Source organism: Octopus bimaculoides, chromosome 2 (assembly GCF_046866305.1).
Source record: "Octopus bimaculoides isolate indiv1 chromosome 2, ASM4686630v1, whole genome shotgun sequence".
NCBI lineage: Eukaryota > Metazoa > Mollusca > Cephalopoda > Octopoda > Octopodidae > Octopus > Octopus bimaculoides.
The window spans coordinates 86,507,829-86,534,668 of NC_142929.1; the positions used below are offsets into that span (position 1 = coordinate 86,507,829).

Below are 26,840 nucleotides of genomic sequence, written 5' to 3' on the forward strand. Positions count from 1 at the left end.
CGTCAGAGCATACATACACACATACATACACCCATTTACATGTCAGCATAGCTACATACAAACACGTACTCACATCTATGGATATATACATACTTGTTTGTCAGCATATATGTGCACATATACGTATATATATATATATATATATATATATATATATATATATATATATGTGTGTGTGTGTATGTATATCTATCTATATCTATCTATCTATTTATCTATGTATATATATATGTATATATAGATAGATAGATAGATAGATAGATAGATACATTTCTTTTATTAGCCACACAGGGCTCAAAGAAGATGGGACAAATACAATGTAGAGCTTTTCTTTTTGGGAGGGGGAAGAAAAAAAAAGGGGGGGGCGATCAAAAGGGATCAAAAAAAAAAAAAAGGGCGATCAATAGGGATCGTGTATCACACAGTAATGTTCTCGTGTAAAAGGAGGGGAGGACAATTTAGGTTTGGCCGTGGAAAGAAAAGCCTACGGAAAAGACCACGGTAACCTTGGTCAATATTCTCATTGAAGAAACTATAACAGTAAGTGACTCTCTTTTGCCTTTTTGTTTTCTTTTTTTTTTCTTGGATTTTTTTTTTTTTTAGTTCATAGGGTTATGCTCAAGATGGCTCCGTCGTTCACACGTGCCATCCTTGCTACATTCACCCATCTTTTTTTGAAGCATTCACTAAACAAGACTTCCCTTTCTACTCTCACCTTCCTCTTCAGGTGATACTTGAAGAAGTTGATGAGAGATTGCCCAGAGAGGAAAGTCTTTGTCTCTAGACCTTTCAGACACGTCCACCATACACATTCTTTCGCCATAGCCACAAGTACGATGAAAATAGCTCTTCCTTCCCGTTTAAAGGAAGGAGGCGCGACAATATTCACGATAGACTAGATAGATATATAAACACAAGGGTAAAAATTATTAAAAATGATAATTTATAGCAATGGTTAGTATGCATAAAATAGTCAGAAGACAAATATTTTTATAATATATATGAGTGTATAAAAATTTATACATGGAGAGAAGACCACTATGTGGATTTCTTACATGTTAAAAAGGGCAGTCAGATCCCAAACCACGAAAAAATGTCCTTCTCGCTTACAATCAATGTGCTATACATAAGGAAGTTTATCGTGGTTTGGGGTATGACTACCCTCTTTAGCATGTAGAAAGTCCACATAGCAGTCTTCTCTCCTTGTATAAGTTTTTATACTCTCATATATATTATAAAAATATTCATATCTTCTGACTTTTTTTACGCATGCTAATAATCACTGGTATAAATTATTATTTTTAATCATTTTTACCCTTGTGTTTATATATCTAAATATTTCAATTCTTGGGCCAGATAATTCATGGACTATTATGGAAGATTGAGATGAATGGGGAAAATGTGTGGAAACAGTCTTGGTGTGTCCTATGGGATGACCTAGATGAGATGAGATGAATTTATTCACTGCTGTTATATTCTGACTCAGCACATTGGTTGAGGACATTTGATTTGAATTCTTGATGTATAAAGATTGAATCAAATAAGTGCATGCTTACTTTGTGTTTTCGGTATGTATTCGAGTTTCATAATTATATATTTTCCAGTGACTCTACTAATGAGCCATGGATGGTTAATTAATCAATTAATTGATTTTTAAAAATTCTTAATGGTAAAACAATGGGGTGTAGAGTTAACTGAGAGTTTTATTCTTTCAAGTGTTCTGCTCACTTACAATCAATGTGACATAAATAAGAATGTTTTTTTGTGGTTTGGGATTTGACTGCTCTCTTAGCATGTAAGAAGTACACATAGTGGTCTTCTCTTCGTGCATAAATTTTTATACACTCATATATATATATATATATATATGTTTGTATACTGGCATGCACATACATTCATAAACATGTTACCATATACACGTATACATATGTACCTCCAATACATCACAACGTTTGAACCTTTTGAACTTATTTGAAATTTCTGTTTTTTCTTACTGTTTTCTCTTAATCCATATGTTGTTACTTTACCTCTCTCTCTCTTTCCCTTTCTTTTCCTTTTCATCTTTTCTCTCCATTTCTTCTTTTTTCTTCTTCTTTCTCTTTTTTTTTTATTTTTCTTCTCCACCTGCCTTTTGAATGTTTTCTCCTAATGCCTTTTGAATTTTTTGAACTTTATACTCCGTATGTCATTACTTTGCCTTTCTCTCTCCCCTTTTTTAATCATGCCCGATTAAAAAAATATTTCCTCTACCACCTTCAACACCACCTAAAGAAACACCTTTCCACACTTCCTTTCCATTGCTTTCAACCTTCTATTAATCTTTCCCTACTAATTTAAAAAAAAACATGGTTCTCTAGCCATGTTTCATTTCTCAGTCGTTGCCTCATCCCCAAAGGTTTCTGCCTCCATTTCCACCCCACTTTCCACTCTGTTTCAGTCATCCTACCCATACCCTGTACTACCTCCTACAGCCTTATGAGTGCCACCATTTGTTCCAATCTCTCCAAAATACACATCATCCATCATCGACTGCCTTCTCCTTCTCACTTATTCCATCTTTTTCTCCTCTCTTTCACCTTCCTATGCACACTCCACTCTACGCTACATAATCCATTTAAATCATCTCTTCCATGAATTTCTCACTCACACTAAACAATGTAAACTCCACTCACACATCCATTCCGTCACACCCAATACAACTACCACCTCCTCCCCTAATATGCTCACCCCAACCCTCCAATCCCCCACACATTTACCCCTCTTCTCTGTCTTCCCAGCCTTCCACTACCCACCACCCCTCCCACATCTAACCCATCCACGCCCTCCCCACTTCAGTCTGTTGTTACTATTCTTTCTGATCTCCTCCTCTCTGAGGCAGAGCACTCTCTTCTCAGTGTGGGTCTGCACTTCATCTCCCTCACTCCATCCAGTAACGAATTTCAGACCCATGCTGATATTCATAGCTTTGTGCACTGTGTCAGGCTATATGCACTATTCCACAACACTCCACCTGTATCTAACAAAGAGGACTGCTTCACCAACCTGGAGTGCCGAACATCACACTGGACGCCAGCTCCTGACCAGTTCCAAGCAGTCGATCTTTTAGTGGGCATCTGTCAATGTGTTGTGGCCCAGTTTAACTTTCACAGGTGTCCCCGACATCTGAACATCTCCCCAGCCAAACTTTCAGCCCTTCGATGTCTCTGATGCCTCAAAGACATTATCATAAAACCGGCCGACAAGGGTGGAGTTGTGGTGGTGTGGCATGCAGACATCTACAAGGGTGAAGCTCTCTGCCAACTTCAAGACACCTCCTTCTATTGCCCTCTGCCTTTCAACTCCTATCATACCTAGCTATCAACAGACTATGACCTTATCTCCTCCTCCCATCTCCCTCCCACTGCCTCCAACCTCATTGTCTGCACTACTCATACCCCTACCATTTACTTCCTTCTCAAAATCCACGAACCCAACAACTCTAGCCGCCCCATCGTCTCTGCCTGTAACTGCCCCACAGAACTGATCTCTAAATACCTCGACCATGTCCTTGCCCCCTTAATGGCTTCCCTCCCTTCAGATATCTATGACACTAACCATGCTCTTTGTCTTTTCAACTCTTTTTCCTTCCCTCCTGGCCCCTCTAAACTTCTCTTCACTCTTGATATTAAGAGTCTATATACGACGATCCCACATCACAAAGGACTTCTTGCCCTCAAACACTTCCTATACCTTTGACCACATCCACACTTCTTCGTCTGGCCAAACTGCTTCTCTTTCACAGTCCCACGCCCAAACTATACGGTCGTTATATTGATGACTTTATTGGTGTGACCTCACTATCCCGTGAACAAGTAGACTCCTTCCTCTCTTTTGTCTAATCCTTCAATCCTGCCCTCGAATTCTCCTGCACCATTTCCAACACTTCCGTCACCTTTCTTGACATACACAATTCTGCTCTCACTACCTCCATCCACTACAAACACACCAACTCACACTCATACCTCAACTACTCCTTCTCCCACCCTACCCATACCAAGCTCTCCATCCCCTACTGCCAATTCCTCTGTTTGCACAAGCTCTGCAGTGACAACCATGACTTTGAGACTCAGTCTCAACTCATGGCTTGCCACTTCCTCCTTCGTGGATATCCCCTCTCCACTATCCACATTGCCCTTGCCAGAGTACGTTCCATGGACCGTGCTGCTGCTCTTTCTCCCTGCACCCACCCATACCCATCTCCCCTCACCTACCACCCCTCCAAATCACCATTCTCTGAGCCTTCCAGCAACTCCAGTCTGACCTCTCCACTTCGCACATCTTCCCCAACCTACCCCTTCCTTCCTTCAAACAAGCCCACAACCTACGTGACCTCCTGGTCCACAGTTTCTTCCCTAACCCCACCTCCCAACCTGGCTCGTTCCCTTGCTCCCACCCATGCTGTCACACTTGCCCCTACCTCTCCAACACCATCATCCTCACAGGCAACCATCATTGTCCCTATCATATCACTGACTCCTTTACCTGCACTTCTAGCAATGTCATTTACTGCATCTACTGCTCTTTCTGTCTTTCTCTGTATATCAGTCAAATGGGACGCCACTTGACTGAGCGGTTCACGGATCGCCTCCAAGACATTAGAGTCGGCAATGACACCCCGGTCTCGTGCAATTTCCACTCTACCGGTCATTCATTACACCTATGTTTGGATTGTCTTTGCACAAGGGCCATCTGGACTCCCACCTTCACCATGAACAGGAATTAATCTTCTCTCTTCACTCCTTTGCACCATATGGATTTAAATTCCCTCCCCTCCTCTCCTCTCTTCTTCTGACACCTACTTCCTCTCTTCACTCCTACCCACCTTCTCCCTTCATTGATACCCCTCAATCCACACCCCACCCCACACATCCCACTTCCCCAGACTCCAACACTACCCTTACACATAAGCAATGACCACTTCCCAGCACCCACACCATCATCCACACACCAACACATTAGATGCACACACACACACGCGCACACTTACACACTCTCACATACCTTTGTTTTGGGATCACCAGTACTTTGTTATCTCCCCTTCTTCCTCGCTCTCCTGTCTAACTGCCTTTATCCAGCCAGTTGTCATGATTGACCGCTAACTCCAAAAGTTTTATTATTCTCTCTGTTTATTTCCTCATGTTCCTTTCTGTTGAAGAGCGTAGGCTCGTAATGTAAAAGACTTTCTCACCTTCCCGAGCGCCAAACTAATACACCTGCTTGTTGTTTATACACCTGTCTTCATCTTGTTTTTCTGTAAATTTCAACTTGCATACACAAACACACACACACATATATATATATATATACATACACATACACCTATATATATATACATATATACATATATATATATACATACACACACACATACATGCACATGCATACATAGACACACACATATGCATATACACATGCATATGATCGCATAAATACATGATTATGCACATACACGTACACACAGGCAAGTATACATGCATACACACACATATATATATATACACACATGTGTATCTGCCCACTCATGAGTATATGCTCATACCCCTGCATGCATATGTGTATACATACACAAATACAGATCCCCTGCATGCATATTTGTGTATACATGCACAAATACAGATCCACGATCACAAATGCATACACAGATAAATATGTGTCTATATATATATTTGTACATATATGTGGACAAGTGTATCTGTGTGGTTTTATATATATATATATGTATATATGTACGTATATATCTGTATATATATATATATATATATATATATATATATATATATATATATATATATATATATATATATATATATATACATACATACATATATATATTGCACGTTAATTTTATGAGCAGGCTATTCTGTTGATTGGATCAACTGGAATCCTCGTTGTTGCAACCAACAGGGTGCCACGATGATGACGACGTGTGTACGTGTATGTATATGTATACATGAAAGCATGTCAATGTGCACATATATTAATATATTCACACATATGCGTATATGTACATAAGTGAGTATCTATGGATGTACAGATGAATGTATGTATGCGTGTATATACATGCATATGCCTTGTATATATACAAATTTTCTCAATTTTAATTGCAACTTGTAAATGTACTTTACATCCTTACCTTATTTATAGTGATATTCCCTCTACTATCTCTACTTAATTTATTCATCCATCACTATAATTCTATTTACCTACTCTATCTTACTGCCAACCAACCTGTAAATCTCTCACCTGTACACATAAAAATACAAATGATAAATAATACCACTCAGTCTGCTATAATGAATCCATAAACAAACATCTATTGGTATATTTTTTATTCCCTCTGAAGATATTATGCTTAGAAATATGAACTTAATATTTAATTAATTTACTATGTATAATTGAAACAGCTGTAAGTGATGATGTTCGATTTGTTGTTGATAATAAACTCTTATTAATTTTACGATCTCCATTTTTGTACTCTTCTTTTATAAGAATAAGCTACAGGTTTTTATATACCTATTACTTTAAGGAAATCAATTTCCCCCAAAATATCAGGTATTGAACCAGTATTTCTTTGAGTGACACCATCCCTTCATGAGGCTAACATAACCTCTAATTGATTTATATATACACACACACGTGTGTGTGTGTGTGTGTGTGTGTGTGTGTGTGTGTGTATAAGTTGATTTTAAAGTTAAAAAATTAAGGTTTAGAAAGTATGCATTAAACGCAGCATGGAAACCTTGTTTTAGGGTAAGTCATGTGTTCACCACTTATGGCTACCAGATGTCATCAGCAATAGTTAGGATTCCCCATTGGATCAACTTCCAGAAATTCCAGGGTGCACATCGAGTATATTAATCTTTATATATATATACATACATATATATATATATATATATATATATATATATATATATATATATATATATATATATATATATATATATGAGCAGTACTGCACTGTTAAGCAATTATATGATATTCTAGAAATCCCAGCACCAAAATTCATATTTAAAAGTTGTGAAACTGATTATTAAATCATATCCTTCAGTGTATGTTCATTTTTCCATGCTATCATATGCTTGAGAAGTACATAGTATTGAGGCAATGCTTCGCAACTAGATGTTCTTCCAGTCACTAACTTTTACCTGGTTTAGAAGTGCAGGTGACAGGGATTTGTTGTCAGAGAAATGTCAACAAGACCATCTTTTTTGTTCAGGGATTTTTCATACAAGTAAAAATGTCAATATTTACACAGATGCACATGTGCATATCTTCAATCACATGTACACACTTGGTGGGTTTTGTACAGTTTCCATCAACACATTGGTCAATGTGAGGCTGTACAAAACAGCACTGGCCCAAAATACCATACAGTGGGACTGAATCCAAAACCATATAGTTGTAAAATGAATTTCTTAACCCCTTGACCTTACCTGTACCTGTTAACCATACAGCCATACTTGTACAACTTAACCGTATAGACATGCTTGCACCTTCATCAATGAAAAATCTTGGCAGCCTCTTGTAATGTTGGTTTCTGTCTTACTTATCATGTAGTTGTAACTGACTACTTTTCAAATTTATTTTTCTGTACCCATTTTCAGTTACATCTCTTCATTACCATTGTGTCTGTCTACCAAACTCATGGTATACTAAATACTATATTTCGTCATCTTTTTTGAATATCATGTGTTATTTAATGTCTAGCGCAATACTCCAATACACATATAAATCATCACAATCTTCCTAAATATCTAACTTTCAGATTTGAGATATGCCTACCTTTTCCTTATAAGTTACAAGCAATGCCATTCCTCTTCCAGGTACAAGAAAAGGTATTTAGCAAAGAATTAAAATTAAGTGATGGTATATTTTTATTATCACATCAAATACATGACATAAAATATGACACAAGACATTCTAAAGTTTATACAATTCTGACAACTTACTGCAAAACTAAACTGAACAATCAATAAGTAAATTCAATATAATAAAAAAAAAATTGAACAAACCTAATGGACGAGTTTCTTCAACTGATGGAAATCTAGTATAACCATAAACATCAGGACTTGTGGCTGAACCTGGTGAAGAAAAACAGATTTGAATTCACCTGGATAATTAATATATTATGGTTAAGATTGTATATTCTAGTAAAATTTATTAGTATTTTATGTAAAGTTCTGAATCCAAGGAAATGGCAAGGGTTTGCAATGGCAACAATTTGGCTGATAATAATTCATTGTATGCTATGACAAGGTATCCATACACCAAAGAATAAGCAAACAAGGAAATACCTACAAATAAATAAATACTCAAACTGTATACATTACATCTACACTCACACATATATTATCCATGTATACACAAAAAAATCACATACACAGATAGATAAACAGTAAATACAAGAAAAATCAAATACACAGATATGTAAATGAATTAAGTAATTTAAAGCACTACTTTAAAATATTTTGAAGTAGTGCTTATTTAATGTCAACACTTTGTCTTGAAAGTTATGAGCGGTGTTCATTAAAGATTTCCCTTAACCTACTTCTCAAGAACTGGGATAAATGAAATTTGACATAATTATTAGTCCTTCTCTACATAGTCACCACCAATGTTGACACACTTCTCCCATCGCTTTATGTAGCTGTGAGGACCTTGTCTGTAGAAGTCGGTAGGTTGCATCTGGAGCCAAGACTTTACTGTGGAAATAAGTTCATCATCCTCCAAAAAGTGCTTCCCCTTCAAAAAAACTTCATGGTTGGAAAGAGGTGGAAGTCAGATGGTGTGAGGTTCGGAAAGTAAGGGGGATGAGGAAGGATTTCATAGCCACAGGAGCATGCTTTCATCTGGGCAACATGCACATTGTGAACTGGGTTGTTGCCTTGAAAGAGGCAGATTCCTTTTGGTCAGCATGCCATACCTCTCAGCTTTGATGGTGACACGCAATTTCTGCAACAGAGAAGTATAATATGCCCCATTAATTGTGGTGCCCTTTGCCAGAAAATCCATCATCACTACACCATGCTGGTCTCAAAAGACTGTGAGCATCACCTTTCTTGCTGAGGGTTGGAAATTAGCCTTCTTTGGAGATGGTGAGTTATCACACTCCTATTGCTTCAACTGGACTTTAGTCTCAGGATCATAGTGATGGACTTGTGTTTAATAAGTCTGCTGAAAAAGTCCTTCTCATTTTCTTGGCACATTGCCAAAAGAGCCTGGGAGCAATTGACATGTTCCTGCTTCTGAAAAGGTGTATCAGGAGAATCCATCATGCAAACAACTTCAGCAAATGGTTGTGAATGATTTTTTTTTCCCGGCCCTTCACTTATCTTCACTTCTCAGACTTATTGCTGAATAGTTATGTGGCAATCCTCCAAAATGGCAGCTTCTACTTTATGGATGGTGTCACCAATGGCAGAATGTGGTCATCCAGGAAGAGGAGCAGTTTCTACCAATGTCTGACCACATTTGAACTGGTGATGCCAGTGCTTGATTACATCATATGATGGTGCATTGTCACCATAAACTTCTTTCATCTCTTCAAAAGTCTCTTTTGGTGTATGACCTTTCAAGTATAAGAGCCCGATCACTGATCGGCATTCAACTACCTCCATTATAACACCTTAGTCCAATTCAGCAGCTGTAAACGACAAACGAATACTGGTGGAAAGCTGCAATTTACAATGTGACATGTATGGTTATACCTGTACAAGTTGTGTTTCCTGCAATAACTGGCAGTGGATCAGGGGAAATCTTTAATGAACAGTGCTCACACAATGTGGGTAGCAGTATTTTTTTGTTTTCGATTATCACTGATATAATTCATTAACTGAATTTACACTATTTCACCTTTCTAATCCCTTGCAGCTCTAAGGAGTTTTTATTTCTTATTTGTAGTAATGTAGGTGCCATCCTGCACCCTGTCACAATTAGTGACAGTTGAATTTTTCCTTTTTAGTTTTATATTACATATAGCCACCTTTGTTATTTTATAATTTTCACATAAGCATTTTGCTGAATCAGCCATAGATTCATATTGTTAATATATACTGACGATCAAGTCTTAGCCAAACAATCCATCAATGGAATAGTCACTACTGAAGGTGTTATATTGGGTCATCTTATAAATAATGCAGTTTTTTTTATACTTTTATTTTTCAAAATTAAGATAAAGTTCTTTTTTAATCTAAATAAATGATAATCAGATGGGGCAATGTCTGGCAAATATGGTGGGTGAGGCACCGTTTTCCATTCAAACTGCTTCAGCCTTAGGAATGTCATCCTCACTGTATGTGATGGAAGAACACCTTTCATCTTGAAACCAAAGATGGTCATTTTTCTTCTAGCACTGATTTAAGCTGCTCACAAAAGATCTCCTTTGTCATCGTTTGGTTTGGGCTTAAAAGTTAAAAGTGGACTGACCTTTCATATCCCATCAAACAGATAACAACACCTTCCTTAGCCTGGAGTGCTGGTGTTTCTCTTTTTCCTACCTACTGTCTTCGGTGCTTGACATTTAGACAGGTACTAGGGTGCAGTGAGCTTTCCAGAATAAGCCACCTTTCTGCATGACAGAGCCCACACTTTCTGCTATTTTTAGCATTGAGCTTGTCTCTTTTTAGTATCTTCCAGTTGATGGAAGAGTTGGTGGACCTCTCTTTTAAATCCCATATACAGCTGAAGAGCTTTGAGGTGTTACATATGTTCCAGTTTCTAAAGGTAGTGGTATGGTTGTTATATCTTACTTTAAAGTTGTCTTATGTATGCCCTATGTATCACCAAGTACAGATAGTGCTGTCTGCATTGGTTCCTCTAACAGATGCTTTGCATATTATAGACTTGGACTTACAGGATTTGCTCAGTAAGCACAAATTTCTATTTCTGAAAGAACAGCCAGTTTTGCTGAATAGTGTATATTTGTGGGCTTAAATTTTTTAAAGTTGGGGATGGGACTAAAACTAATCTTCAAATTGTGCCTATTAAAGAGTTTTCTGAATTTATAATAAGTAGATAAGTGTTAATCTATTATATTCATGAATTATAACTTCATTGCTGCCACCAACTCCACTGTGCCCACCACCACTACCCATTAATGGACAACAGCTTGCATCAGATAGTAAACATCCCACATATAGTGTGCCATCATCAATTCTGTAAGTTCATCAGGAGACACAGAATCAATGTCCTCCCTTGGCTTCAGAAGGACAGCTATGGCAAAACTCCTCATGGGTTGACTCACAGATGGTGACCTAGCTGACAACTGTGGGTATTGCAGGCTTTTGTCTGCAAAGATACAACCATGCAGTACATATCATTGAGTTCCTTTCATGTGAAGCTTCTGTGCTCCTTGATTCCACTTCTGGACCCACCATGAATGATGCAAGATTCTTTAAGTAAGAAACTTGCTTGAACAGCACACCCTCAACAATCCTGAATAGTAGAGACTATGTATTCTGTTTTCTTGGCATTGAGGTGTAGCCCAATATTTTTGACAGAATGGTCTGGATATCTGTAATTTCATTTGATAGCAAAGTGATGTTGTCAGCAAAGTTTTGATCAGTTAGTATCACTAAACCAACATTCCTGGTCTTTCCAGGTTGAAATGAGTCATTTCCAAAGTTGCCCAGCCTCTCTACCGTCATGGTATTAGAGAATGTTACTGTTCAATTAGTGGTTGATGGGGTGGTTGGTAAAGTGGCAGGATGTGGAACTTCAATTAACAGGTGAGTAAGAGTGAGGTGGTGCAGCTGATGGCTATAACTCAGTGGTGGGGCTGCACCGACAATAAGCTGGGGGTAACCTTGTGATTAGGAAAAGTGATTCATTTGTTGCAACTTCAAGTCAGTACTACAATCTTCATTCTTTTAATGCTTGATGATTTATTACTTGTAGTAGAAGAACCTTCATGTTTATACACTTACACTTTCTATTTAACTTTAATGTATGCATATTTTTTATAACTTACCAGAAGTGGGACTTCTTACTGTATTGCTTCGTCCAACTATATGATCCAAACAATTTTTGATATCAGATATAAAAACCTTAGAAAAGAATGAACAACAAAAGAATAAATAGGAAATGAGTAGTTGGTATACTGTGTCACATTAATTAAATTTTTCATATTTCAAATAACAATGCAATCATACTGTAAATATATAGAGAACTCCATCAGAGTGTGATGGCTCCAAAACTAGGTACTACTCCAGCCTTAGAGAACACTGGAATTATTTTTAAAAACTGCTGTAATTCAAAGCAGTCTTCAGGAGATATGCTCAACATTCAAGGATGCTGTGTTCAGTCAAGTTTCTGACTTAAAAGTATCTCGCATTATTCATGCATCGTTCAGAAATTGAAGTCAAGGAGTATAGAGTTTGCCTGAAAAGAACTCACTGAGTTTATTGTTCTTTCAAAATTTCCAGTATTATTATATTATATAACTCTTCTGGATAATGTTAGAGGTTATGGACAGTGGTAAAGAGATAAGAAAACAACAGAACAGTAGACAGAAAAAGTGAGTTATAATAGAACATATGCACTTCTATAAATGTCTCTATTTTTCAACTCAGCAAGGAAGCTTAATCTAGCCTTTCTACCATTTGTCTGTTTTTGAAATGATGACAGAATATTTGAACTCACAAACGCTTATCAAAAATTCTCTCAATGAATAAAGATAGGACAGCTATAGTTAGCATGCTGATCAAACACTGAAAATTTATTCATACAGGTAGTCTATGTTATATTTTTTACTCCGAAGCATTCAGTCTGCTACCACAATATGACAAGTCAGCTAAAGTTGAGCTCACTGGGTACTATTCAACAACAAAAGTTTAACTGTTACTCAAAATAACTACAATATTAATCAAACCCATATCATCTTTTCCAAATATTGAAGTGTGTTAGGTGTTAAGAAAAGATTAAAGAAGACGGAAAAGTAATATATCTCTGAGATATATAAACTATACTACTATGTTAAATCATAATATCCTAGGTTACAAAATTTTGTTTTGAAAATTGATACCATTTTGACTTCAGTGTTGATGGTAAGTAGGGTGAGAATCAAATTTCAAATATGGAGCGCATGCATGCAATTATCTCAAAATTCAAATTCCATGTTAAAGAATAAAGTGAAAAAGAAAATCCCAATAGGTTGGAAGCAAACTTACTGAAAATTCACTTTCTGGAAGTAATTCCATTATTTTAGGGTCACAAACAGAGACAAGAAATTCCAAGCCTTGATTTGCCCATCTTTTGGAAAAGAAAGAAGTTTTGCATTTATGTTTAATAACAATTGTCAATGAAAACAATTCATCTTACAAGGAAGTATCTGACATATTCAGCATTATTTCAGTTTAAGATCTTCAAAGACATTTCTTTAAATATCCAATCCCAAAAATACATGCAAAATGTCAATAGGTACCCAACAAAGATAACTGAATCAAGTTGGTAGGCACTTCTGTGTATTCAGGATATGACTGCAACACATGTGAGAAGTGATTATGGTTGGTACTGGAGGGTATTTTTAAAACTAAGTGATAATACGAGGGGGTACTGAAAAGTTCCTGGCTTGAAGACTGGAGGCCCAGTCTTCTGAGTTCTTTTACAAGGGTTAGAAAAGCTGAAGGATCGCTGCAATAAGTGTGTGAATCTGAGAGGGGATTATGTTGAATAATATCAAAATTAACTGATCCTCCTGTATTATCTTTTACTGAAAGCCAGGAACTTTTCAGCACCCCCTTGTAATTAAAGGAGAAATAAGAATCACCTTATATGTATTTTACACAATTGTCTCTTTTATTTTTGTCTGTGAGAAAGTGTATAATTAAACCAACTGCAGCTTAAAGATGGTGTGAAACCTACTGCACAGTAACAAATTCCTTATGAACTGTACCTACAATTGGTTATACTTTACGTTCTTCTATGTATGAGTTAATACGCTGTTAATAGTTTAAGTTTGCTTAATCCTTTCTACTATAGGCTAATCCTTTCTACTATAGGCACAAGGCCTGAAATTTCAGGGGAGGGGACTAGTTGATTACATCAACCCTACTGTTTCACTGGTACTTAATTTATTGAAAGGATGAAAGGCAAAGTCGACCTTGGTGGAATTTGAACTCAGAATGTAGCAACAGGTGAAATAACACTAAGCATTTCATCCAGCGTGCTAACGATTCTGCCAGCTCGCCGCCTTTGCTTAACACATAATGGCATGTCCAGAGATAAAAAGATTATTGTTGTTATTCAGTTGTAGGAAAATGCTATCACTGAACAATATTTAGCATTGAATAGTAATTCTTAAAGGCTGTAAGGGACGAAGTTCATAAGCAGTATGTAAGGTAATATTGCTGGATATAGAATCACCATTGTTTAAAATGGTCAGAAATAAACTTTGTAATTAAAATTTAGTTTGATAAATACAGAACTAATCCTCCTCCTTTTCTATGCTGGCAGTTTGATAAGAACAGACAAGTCAGAGGGCTCCATCAGGTTCTATGTTTACTTTGGCATGGTTTCCACAGCTGGATGTTCTTTCTAAGGCCAACCACTTAACAGAGTGCACTAGATGCTTTTTATGCGGCATCAGCACCAGAGAGGTTGCCAAGTATCCGCAATAAAAGACCCCTCAACTGAACTGGGTACTGACTGAAGAAAGAAACTATGATGGAGGGAGAGGAACAAGTGTCTTGCAGATGAAGTGAATACATAACTTGCCCACCTGGAAAGTGAGGGAGAGAGAAAGAAAGAGATGTGAAGTTCAGGTACAATGTGAATATGAGACAGAATAGGAAATGTGAGTGAAAATAGTGTGACAGCTGATTAGAGATAGGGAATGAGTTGGATAAGCGTGATGGGATAAGAATTAAATAGATGTGTTGTGAGGGAAAGCTTCACAGAGCCTCAATTCTGATGGAGAGGGCTTCTTAAGTACAACATGATGCCATTCATTTTAGTCCCTTGTCATCTCCTCTGGGAGGCTCAACATCTTGAGATCAGTCTTCACCACTTCGTGCCATGTCTTCTTCAGCCTACTTCTTCCACATGTTCCTTCTACATTTAGCAACTAGCACTTCTTTATACAGCCGTCCTCATCCATCCACATCACATGACAATACCAGTACAATCTTCTCCTGTTCACATCTGATGTCTTTTATGCTCAATTTTTCATTAATCACATTTTCACTTTGTCGTACATGCACACTGACATTGCACATCCATCAAAGCATATTTGTTTCATTTCTTTCAAGTCTTTGTATGTTTTCTGCATTTATAGCCCAAGTTTCACAGCCATGTAACATTCTAGTTTGTGAAGAGGCATCATATAGTCTGTCTTTCATTCTGAGAGAGAGAGGCCTTTTGTTATCAACAGAGATAAAAGTTCTCTGGATTTTCTTCCGCATTCTACCAACTATACTTTCAGAGCATCCTCCTCCACTATACTTTCTGAGCTTCAAATAAAATTCTCTAGGCTCTTTTTCTTTTTTGTCATGCTTTAATAATTATCATCATAGTTTTAGACTGTTGTAAAAATTAAATATCAGCATGTGATTTGTTGATTTTTTAAAAATATATACCGAGTTCCTATATGATGGTTCATTTGCAGTTAATGACTCTGCAAAGAAAGTGGCTTGGAAGTATCACTACGAAGGGCTGCCAAATTAGAGAACATGTAGTAGAAGGATAATCTGCCTAATGTGCACTCAACAGAGGGACCAGCTATCCAAATAGAAAATAACTTGGAAGATAAAGCAATATGAAGACAGAGAAAGCCTTCGGCCCATCAGGGATCACTGTAGAGCTGCTTCAAATACCTAGTGGAGTCGGATATGGTCTAGTCACTTGCATAGTTAATCAGGTTGTCCATGGTATGAACCCAATGACTGATGTAGCAGTATTATAATCAACTGTTACAAAGGTAAAGGTGATGCTTTAGACAGAAATATTTACAGAGGCATCAAATTGCTGGACCAGGTGATGAAAGTTACAGAAAGGGTTATAGCTCAACTAATTAGGAAGACAGTTAGATAAGATGAGATGCGGTTTGGCTTTGTGTCAGGGAGAAGTACTATTGATGCTATAGTATCAGTAGTGCTTTCTGGTAAGACAGCTGCAGGAGAAGTATTTAACCAAAAATAAACCTCTGTATTTGGCTTTTGTTAACATGGAGAAAGCTTTTGACTGGGTCTTCCTGCTCCATTATAATGTGGTCAATGTGGTAGCAAGGGATAGGTGAGTGGTTGGTGAGAGCTGTACAAGCCATGCACAGGGATGCTGTCAGTAAGATGAAAGTTGGCAACATGTATAGCACTGAATTCAGTGTACATGTAGGAGTTCACTAAGGATCAGTTCTCAGCACCCTCTTGTTTATCATAGTCCACCAAGCCATAACAGGGGAATTTAAGACTGGCTGCCCTTGTGAGCTGCTCTATGCTGATGATGACCTTATTCTTAAAACTGAATCACTATCAGAACTAGAGAAGAAATTTCAGACGTGAAAGCAAGGTCTGGAATCAAAGGGCTTCAAAGTTAATTTAGCAATGACCAAAATCCTAATAAGTAAGAAAACAGACAAATCACAAACCCCTTCAGGTAGATGGCTCTGCTTCATATGTAGAAATGATTTATGTAGGAACTCTATAAGGTGTACCTAGTGCAAGCTATGGGCACATAAGAGGTGCAGCAGTATTGGAGGAAGTTTAACAGCACAGGACTGGCTGTGTGGTAAGTAACTTGCTTACCAACCACATAGTTCCGGATTCATTCCCACTGTGTGGCACCTTGGGCAAGTGTCTTCTACTATAGCCTCGGGCCGACCAATGCCTTGTGAGTGGATTTGGTAGATGGAAACTGAAGGAAGTCCATCGTATATATATGTATATATATATATATATATATATATATATATATATATATATATATATATATATATATGTATTTATATATATTTTTTTATACCAAAAATTAGGCAAAAATATAGTATCTGTTGACAAACTTAGCAAAATACTCACAATTGAGTTTTTGTATATATATCGACTTTACAGAGAGCTCAAAACTGATCCATTGAAAATACTCTATTATAATAATAACAACAATGAAAATGACCTATGATCATTTCGATGCAATATCCATTTCGATGCAATATCCAGATCGATTCGTGCATATTATAAAATATTATAAAATATGGGATACTACATCTCATCAGGGCCTTATTATTATCATTATTAGTAATATGCAGACAATAAAAATAGAAAACATTCATATACAATTTTCATAGTTGACCTATGAAAACATGCAAAGCTGGTTGAAAAGACACATTTTATAATATTTTATAATATGCATGAATCGATCTGGATATTGCATTGAAATGATCATAGGTCATTTTCATTGTTATTATTATTATAATAAAGTATTTTCAATGGATCAGTTTTGAGCTCTCTGTAAAGTCGATATATATATATATATATATATATATATATATATATATATATATATGTGTGTGTGTGTGTATGTGTGTGTATATGTTTGTGTGTCTGTGTTTGTCCCCCTCATCATCGCTTGACAACCAATGGTGGTGTGTTTACGTCCCCATAATTTAGCAGTTCAGCAAAAGAGACCGACAGAATAAGTACTAGGTTTACAAAGAATAAGTCCTGGGGTTAATTTGCTCGACCAAAGGCGGTGCTCCAGCATGGCTGCAGTCAAATGACTGAAACAAGTAAAAGAGTATACTAAAAGAATATAGAGAAAATAGTCATTGTGAGTGGAAGATGTGCAGGTACAATAAATACTAGGAATGTACAGAAAATAGATTTTGTCAAATGATAGGGGCATATTTAGGTGACTAAGACAGCAGTGGAGGAGGATGCTTGAATAAAAATGGCTAGGGAAAATTCAGAGAGCTTCTACCTTTGTTAGTAAATGAAGGGTCTCTTCATCAGAGTGAAAGGCAAACTGTATGATGCCTATGTGCAAACAGCCATGCTACATAACATTAAAACATGGGCTGTGACTGAACAAGATATGTGAAGGCTTGAAAGAAATGAAGCTAATATGCTTCACTGGATGTGCAATGTCAGTGTGCATCTATGACAGAGTGTAAGTGTCTTCAGAGAAAAATTGGGTATAGAAGGCATCAGATGTAGTGTGCAAAAGAGTAGACTGCACTGATATGGTCATGTGATGCATACAGATGAAGATGGTTGTGTAAAAAAGTACCTAAGGAGGGAACATGTGGAAGTGGTAGACCCAGGAAGGTGTGGAATGAAGTGGTGAAATATGATCTTTGGTTGTTGAGTTTCATGGAGGTGACAAGTGGCTGAGACTTCTAGCAATTTGCTGTGTCTCAGAAGACATGTAAAGCTAAGTGAAATCATGGGCATAGTCAGTGTCGATGACATATAAAAGACACCCGTGACAGTGACAAATAAAAGGTACCCATGCCAGTGGCATGTAAAAAGCACCCATGTTGGTGACACGTAAAAGGCACCTATACCGGTGACACATAAAAGGCACCAGTGCTGGTAACATGTAAAAGGCACCCATGCGGGTGAAATGTAAAAGGCACTTGTACCAGTGATGCATAAAGACAAAACCCATGCTAGTAATATGTAAAAGATACCCATACTGGTAACATCCAACTGTAGCCAGGTGCAGCTCTCCATCTTACTAGCTCAAGTCAAACCATCTAACCCATGATGATGATGATGATATATCAGGTCATTAAGAATGAAATGTCCAATTTTCTTATGCACCAAGTTTGACAGTCATTAACTCTAATGTTTTATCCCGACAAGTCTTTGTTTAACAACACTGAAGAGTAACATAATCAGTTTTCGAAATGCAATTCAAGAAGATAAATTTAGGAAAAATTTTTTAAAAAAGTAAAAGTTTCAAAAAAAATGTGGCTATGTGGTAAGTAGCTTGCTTACCAATCACATGGTCCCAGGTTCAGTTCCACAGCGTAGCACTTTGGGCAAGTGTCTTCTACTATAGCCTCAGGCTAACCAAACCTTTGTGAGTGGATTTGGTAGATGGAAACTGAAAGAAGCCCATCATATATATATATATATATATATATATATATATATATACATATGTACGTTTGTGTGTCAGTGTTTTTCCCCCACCATCACTTGACAACCAATTTTGCTGTATGTCCCTGTAACTCCGAGATTCGGCAAAAGAGACTGATATAATAAGTACTAGGCTTGCAAAGAATAAGTCCTGGGGTGGATTTGTTTGACTAAAGGCGGTGCTTCAGCATGACTGCAGTCAAATGACTGAAACAAATAAAAGAATATGAATAAAACAAACATTAACCTAATTGGTGACACCAATGTGTTTGATTGGCCAGAAATGGAGGTTAGAACAGAAGCGAAGATAATATTGCTGACATTGAAGTTGAAAATCAGTTCATTATCAGATGTTTCCATTTCAGACAGTTGACTTTCAACATGTAATAAGAATTTGTCTAGAGTACCTTAAGTGATTTTACTCTTCTTGTCATCCAGAATAACTCTATAAAGAACAATTCCCATAATTCTAGCCAAGCACTCAACATTAAAATCCATCTCCTTGAAAAGGGTTAGTGAGTCCTCCATTAACCTCCTCTTGTTGTTACTGTTCATGAAACTTCATCAACTTTTCATTTGTGAGTGGTTGCTTGTCAGCATCAATGTGTGAAAATCATCTTTCAAATCCATGTTCTTTTGACAATGCCACCAATTCTTTGTTTACATCAGTAATGTCAAAACCTTTGAAATTGTTCACAAACTGGGGACACAGTTCCTTCCAAATGGCATTCATACATGTTTCTGATGCATCATTCATGCCGAGTTGATATAAAGAATGGACTTGCAAATATTGTATGTTTTCCAAAAGTTATAGAGTGTGATGCCTTCTTCCATTTCTGTTGCTTCATGGATACACACTTTTTATAGTTATGCTTGAAGTTAGAAATAATAGTCTGGTCCATAAGTGGCATGAGAGAGGTGGTGTTAGGGAGTAGGTATATGATGGAGATATTAAGATGAAAGTCAACAATGATTCCAAAATAGCCAAAGGGCATTGTCTAAAAAGGATTTTGAATAGAATTTACTTCTCTTTACAGTACTTCTCAACTGCTGGAACAAAACGATTGAAAAACCAATCTTCAAAAATTATAACATTTACCCAATGCTTGGTATTTGACATCTGCATAAATAGGATTGATGCCTTTGGAATGTTCTAATGTTTTCTTGGATTTGTTGCATGATAAACTAAGAGAGGCTTTAACTTGCAGTCTCCTCAGTAACTACCTCTCAACATAAGAGTTAGGTAATCTTTACAGCACAAACTTTTCCTTCTTAGCTATAAAGGACTGGTCAAGCATTCTTTTTCAGAAAAGCCTGGTCTCATCAGTTTTAAAAGTTTGCTGGGGAACAAAGCCATCGAGCCCAATAACTTTTACCAATGTTACAAGAAACTTGGCTACTGTATCTACTGACACACTTTAACCATGGACCTTAATGTTATTAAGGTTGTGTCACTGCTTGAATCACATAATCCATCTTGGACTGGCCTTGAAATCCACTGTTGCATCATCAGGATACCTCTTCTTAAGGTCATTCAAAACAAAAGTGATTTCTTTTGAATTATCACAGAATGGAGAAAGTTCAGAGAGCTTTTACCTCTGTTGACAACCAAAGGTCTCTTTCTTGGATTGAAGGGAAGATTGTATGATGCATGTGTACGAATTGCAACACTACATGATAATGATATATGGGTCCTGAATGCGGAGGGCATGCAAAGGTTGGAAAGGAACAAAGCTGGTATGCTCGCTGGATGTGCGATGTCAGTGTGCATGTGCAACAGAGCATAAGAGAAATTATATGCAAGGAGCAAGAGAGGAGACTGCACTGGTATGGTCATGTGATGTGAATGGATGAGGACAGTTGCACAAAGAAGTGCAAATCACTTAAAATGGAGGGAAGTTGTGAAAAAGGGAGACTCAGGAAGACATGGAATGAAGTAATGGAGGCCGATCTCAAAATGCTGAGCCTTATGAAGGAGACAACTGAGATATGTGGCACATTGCTGTACTCAAGAAAACCTGTCCACCACAACAAAGTTGAGATCCTAAAACCAAAGTACCACATAAAAAGCATTGGTGTGGGTGCTGGTGCCATGTAAAAAGTATTGTGTGGGTGATAGTGCCATGTAAAAATCATTGTGCAGGTGCTGGTGACACGTAAAAAGCATTGTGTGGATGCCACTTAAAAAGCACTGGTTATGGTGTCATGTAAAAAACACCCAGTACACTGTGGAGTGGTTGACATTAGGAAGGGCATCCAACTATAGAAACCAAGCCAAAACAGACTATGGAACTTGGTGTAGCCCCTGGCCTTGCCAGTTCCTGTCATGCAGTCCAATCCATGCCAGCATGGGAAACAGACATTAAATATTGATGATGATGATGATGATGATGATGATGATGATGATGTTCATGCCAAAGTGAAAGCTATTCCACTTCTTCAATTATTTTACTTTTTGTTGGTGATTAAGGTGCTCCTCATTGCTGGAGCAGTATCTCAGCTGTGAGTTTAAATCCTTTCCATCGTGTAAATAATTGTAGATATCATCATTCAACTTAAGCCATAAGCGTACACTATCACTAACTGAAAAGATGGTAATCTTTTCAGTTTTTCATAGTATTTGATCATCGCCAACCTATCCTCCAAAAGATTAGTATGGTGCTCTGCTCCAGCAGGAGTACATTAAAAAGAATTTTTGTTGTAGCCTGTACTGGAATTCGTAAGATGATTCAATGAAAGATCTGTAGACAACCTAATTAGCCATCAATTTAATATTAGTTTACTGTTCCAATATTGGATTCTTCATTCTGACATACCTTTTAGCTTTTCTGCAACAGATTTTAATATGTTACTAAGTGTGAGAAAATAGGATTATATACACCTGATATGCTATAATTTCTTTCAAATTATACAAAAAAAAGTGTTCATTTTGGAAGGAAGACATTCCCAAACAAAATAAAAAACTAATACTTACGTTGGCCTTCGCCCTCGGCCCTTTTCCCATTTCTCAGAGATGAAATTCATCCATTCCCTTGCAAAACTAATCATACATTTCCCAAGTTCAATTTTCTGTTCATCTGATACAAGACGTTGTAGTTCTCGATGATACTATAAAGAGAACAAAAGGAACTGGCAACATATTACATTAAACTGCATTAGTGTTTTATGTATCTACAAAATTATAGTATAGAAAACAGAGCAAGGACATATATTAAGAAAGAGTAGTTGGGATGCTATTTCGATTTTACATTTTCTTCAATATTTTTAAGCATAAATGTCTAAACTGAGTGAATGCTAATAAGAGGATAAAGTTTTGAACTATTAGCCTTATTTCTAATCATTATGAGATACAAGACTGGATTTGAACTGTGGTGTACCAAGGCACCTCAAATTCAGTGGGCCCCCACATACACAAGAATAAAAATCTTGGAAAATTAAAAAATTTAAATCTCAAAACCCATCTATTGCATGTAATTGTATTTGACAAATTAGCAGAGAAAGTTTAAATAAATGACTGAAAATGTTGCTTTATAGATAAACTTTATGAAATTCAAATTTTTTTCTCACACTTCCACTTCTAGTGTTTGATTTTTCCTTCATTGTGAAAAGTACAATGACGGAGGGAAGAGGAGGTAAGATTTTTTCTTTCTTTAATGTGAGTTACAAATGTTTCAGAATGGAGAATACAATATGAATACGATTAATGACAAAAAATTACGAAAAAGAAAGATATATCATTTTAGTTGTTGTTGTTCCAAAGGCATGATGAGTGTGTGTGTGTGTGGCAGGGGAGACAAACATTTAAAAGGCATCGATTTTAAAAACTTTTGTTTTAAAAAGTTTCCATTGTTTTGCAATGCATGAAAAAAAAAAAAAGGGAAAATCCTGACAAAATTGAAGAAATTCCCATATATATGGGATAGCTATTCTGAAAAAACTCCATTTCTACATTAGATGACAACACATTTGCTCTGGTCTTCTCATAGGCCTTTGCAATGTCTAGAATGCCATATGCTCAAAGGATCTTCAACATTTTGTAATGGTTGCTGTCAAACTCGTTGCTGAAATCCGTGAAAGTTATAATGGCAGAACTCTTACCTCTGCTGGTGACAAAGGGCCTCTCACTCAGAGTGAAAGGCAAACTGTATGACGCATGTGTATGAACTGCCATGCTACATGGCAGTGAAACATGGGCCGTGACTGCTGAGGACATGCGTAAGCTCGCAAGGAATGAAGCCAGTATGCTCTGATGGATGTGTTGTGTCAGTGTGCATACTCGACAGAGTGTAAGTACCTTGAGAAAAAAGTTAGACCTAAGAAGCATCAGTTGTGGTTTGCAAGAGAGATGATTGCGCTGGTATGGTCATGTGGCGAGAATGGATGAGGATAGGTGTGTGAAAAAGTTCCACACCCTAGCGGTTGAGGGAACCTGTGAAAGAGGTAGACCCAGGAAGACCTGGGATGAGGTGGTGAAGCACGATCTTCGAACATTAGGCCTCACCGAGGTAATGACTTGTTACCGAGACCTTTGGAAATATGCAGTGTGAGAGAAGACCCAGCAAGCCAAGTGAGACCCATAATCCGAGGCCTCTGTCAGGGTGTAGCCAGCCCACTTATGCATACCTTTCCTTCATTGGACACTAAACTCTGTTTGCGAAGACCTATTGAGGCAAATGAAATCAATCCAAATTCGACGACTGGCACCCATGTCAACCCTCCTTCATTGGACACTAAACTCGGCTTGCGAAGACCTGTTGGGGCAAGTGAAATCGAAATCGTGATTGAACCAAATTCGATGACTGGTACCTGTGCCAGTGGAACGCTAAGAGCACTGTCTGAGTGTGATCATTGTCAGAGCAGCTGTCTGGCTTTCATGCCAGAGACATGTAAATAGCACCATTTGAGCGTGATCTTTACTCGCGTTGCCTTACTGGCACTTGTGCCGGTGGCACATGAAAAAACATTCGAGCGAGGTCATTGCCAGTGCCGCTGGACTGGCTCCTGTGCAGGTGGCACGTAAAAAACACCATTTTGAGCGTGGCCATTGCCAGTACCGCCTGACTGGCCCTTGTGCCAGTGGCATGTAAAAGCACCCACTACACTCTCGGAGTGGTTGGTGTTAGGAAGGTATCCAGCTGCAGAAACTCTGCCAGATCAGATTGGAGCCTGGTGCAGCCTTCTGGTTCACCAGTCCTCAGTCAAATCATCCAACCCATGCTAGCATGGAAGGCGGACATTAAATGATGCTGCTGCTGTTGATGATGATGTAGTGGTCTTGAGTTAACTCCTATGATATGCCTCAGGACCAAGATCTGAGATGTTGTGGATCTCCCTAGTCTAAATTCATTTTGATTTGGTCTCAGATGGCTATTAAGCACCTGTTGAATCCTGTTGAGGATCATTCAGTTGATGACTTTGAGTGAGATGTTGGACAGTGCAATTCCTCGGTAGTTAGTTTCCTGGCTTTGGGATTGGTATCAAGTCAATCTTGAACCACTGATCTGAACTTTGAAGAGTGCCAGTAGTAACCATCACAGATCTGGACTCCACAGATGATACAGCACTCATAACTAATAGTTAATTTACATTATTTACATTATCTACATTTGACGGATATTCGTCCTCATCTTGTTTGTTGTTAACACAACGTTTCGGCTGATATACCCTCCAGCCTTCGTCAGGTGTCTTGGGGAAATTTCGAACCTGGGTTCTCATTCCTATCGATGTTACTATTATTATTATTATTATATTATTATTATTATTAATCAGGTCGCTGCCGTGAATCGAACTCGGAACCTTGGGGTTAGTAGCCCGCGCTCTTAACCACTACGCCATATGCTGGAGGGTATATCAGCCGAAACGTTGTGTTAACAACAAACAAGATGAGGACGAATATCGTGGACACAATGAGCAATATTTACTGCACGTTTGACTTTGGGCAAAAAATATTTTCATAAATACTTTTACTTTTAGTTGTTTCAGTCATTTGACTGCGACTATGCTGGAGCACCACCTTTAGTCAAGAAAATCGTCCACAGGACTTATTCTTTGGAAGCCTAGTACTTATTCTATCGGTCTCTTTTGCCAAACAGCTAAGTTACGAGGATGTAAACACACCACCATCAGTTGTCAAGCGATGTTAAGGGGACAAACACAGACACACAAATATATACATATATATATATATATATATATATATATATATATATATATATAATAATATTAGGGACAAAATCCAAAATTACAGGTAAAAACTCAATTAAAATCAATTTATAAAAAAATCAAAATTAAATTGAGCTTTATAGATAAAATATATATAAAATATATAGTTTTAGGGAAAATAACCAAGTTACAAGAACTCATCGATGAAAATCCACTATCACATATAGAAAAATTAACAATAAAAGCACAATAAATGAGTATAATATAAAACAAAGTAAATATCATAAGATAAAGATAATAAAATGACTACATATGTTTCATAACTAATTTTCAAATAGAAAGGAAATTTAAATCGATTAGAATCAATTAAAATCAATTGAAATTATCGAAAAAATAAATTCTATTCAAAAATATAGCTAATCTTCAGGTCGAAAGTAGAACAATAATTAAAATAAATAAATATATATATCTCAACCAAGAATAAGTACCAAATGAAATTATATGAAATACTTATTTTATAAAGATAGAAAAAATATCAAAATATCAAAACAATAAACATTCAATAATCATCCCTTCATCCATTATAATATATGCTAACATGTATATTACATACAAAAACCAGCTTACATAAATTATCATTGTTTTAAATTATCATTGTTTTAAATACAATTTGAACGAAGTTTAAGTTTAAAATAATAATGAAGATAAAATTAGTACATATTTAACCGGTGTTATAGTTAAAGCTATACTATTTAAAACTAAAAACGTTTATTTAATTATCATTAAAAAATCAATTGAATAATAGAAAAATACAAGAATATTTATTTCTACAAACGTAAAAATAAAAATATGAATGAAAAAATTATGAATGAAAAAATTATGAATGAAAAAAATTATCAAGAATAAAAGATAAAACTTTATATATATATACAAAGTTTTAATTAAAAAACCTTTAATTATATTATAAACAATAAAGACTAATTATTAATCAAATATTATTAATCAAAAACAATCGAAAATATATCAACACTATTCAAATCGAAGTTCTAATATTATGTTGAAATGAAACTATAACTTCTAAATAATTTAGTGTTAAATAAGTTATCTATTAAAAATAATCTTTAAAGAACCAAATGAATAATATAAAAAACAAGAATACATATTATTTTCAAATAGTAGAAAATATTTAGCAAAGAAAAAACAGTACTTATCCATATTTTTCCGTAATTGAAACTGAAACGATGAGTTCTTGTAACTTGGTTATTTTCCCTAAAACTATACATTATATATATATATATATATAATAATACAAATAATATATGAGTATATGCATATATACGTACATGTATGTACATACCTACATCTACATGTACATATAGATGCATATCTGGGTACAGGATGTCACAAAGAAACGTGGACAAAATGAAAAATGAGAACATAAACAGAACACGGAAAACAAACTTTTTTTTGAACAACGGTAGGAACACACAGGAAAACAGACAGGCCACATATATATATATACAACAGGCTTCTTTCAGTTTCCGTCTACCAAATCCACTCACAAGG

The 26,840-nt window shown here is 36.6% G+C and overlaps 1 protein-coding gene across 1 annotated transcript in view; it reads right to left on the reverse strand.

Annotated features, from left to right (window-relative positions):
• LOC106878085 (mitogen-activated protein kinase kinase kinase 4) overlaps window positions 1-26,840 on the reverse strand; it is a 206,718-nt gene that overhangs the window by 81,906 nt on the left and 97,972 nt on the right. The window contains exons 10-13 of the mRNA XM_089338617.1: window positions 22,087-22,220; window positions 13,209-13,290; window positions 12,011-12,086; window positions 8,055-8,123 (exon numbers count right to left, since the gene is read on the reverse strand). Coding sequence (XP_089194743.1) covers window positions 8,055-8,123; window positions 12,011-12,086; window positions 13,209-13,290; window positions 22,087-22,220 — 361 coding nt within the window. The remainder of the gene's footprint in view (window positions 1-8,054; window positions 8,124-12,010; window positions 12,087-13,208; window positions 13,291-22,086; window positions 22,221-26,840) is intronic.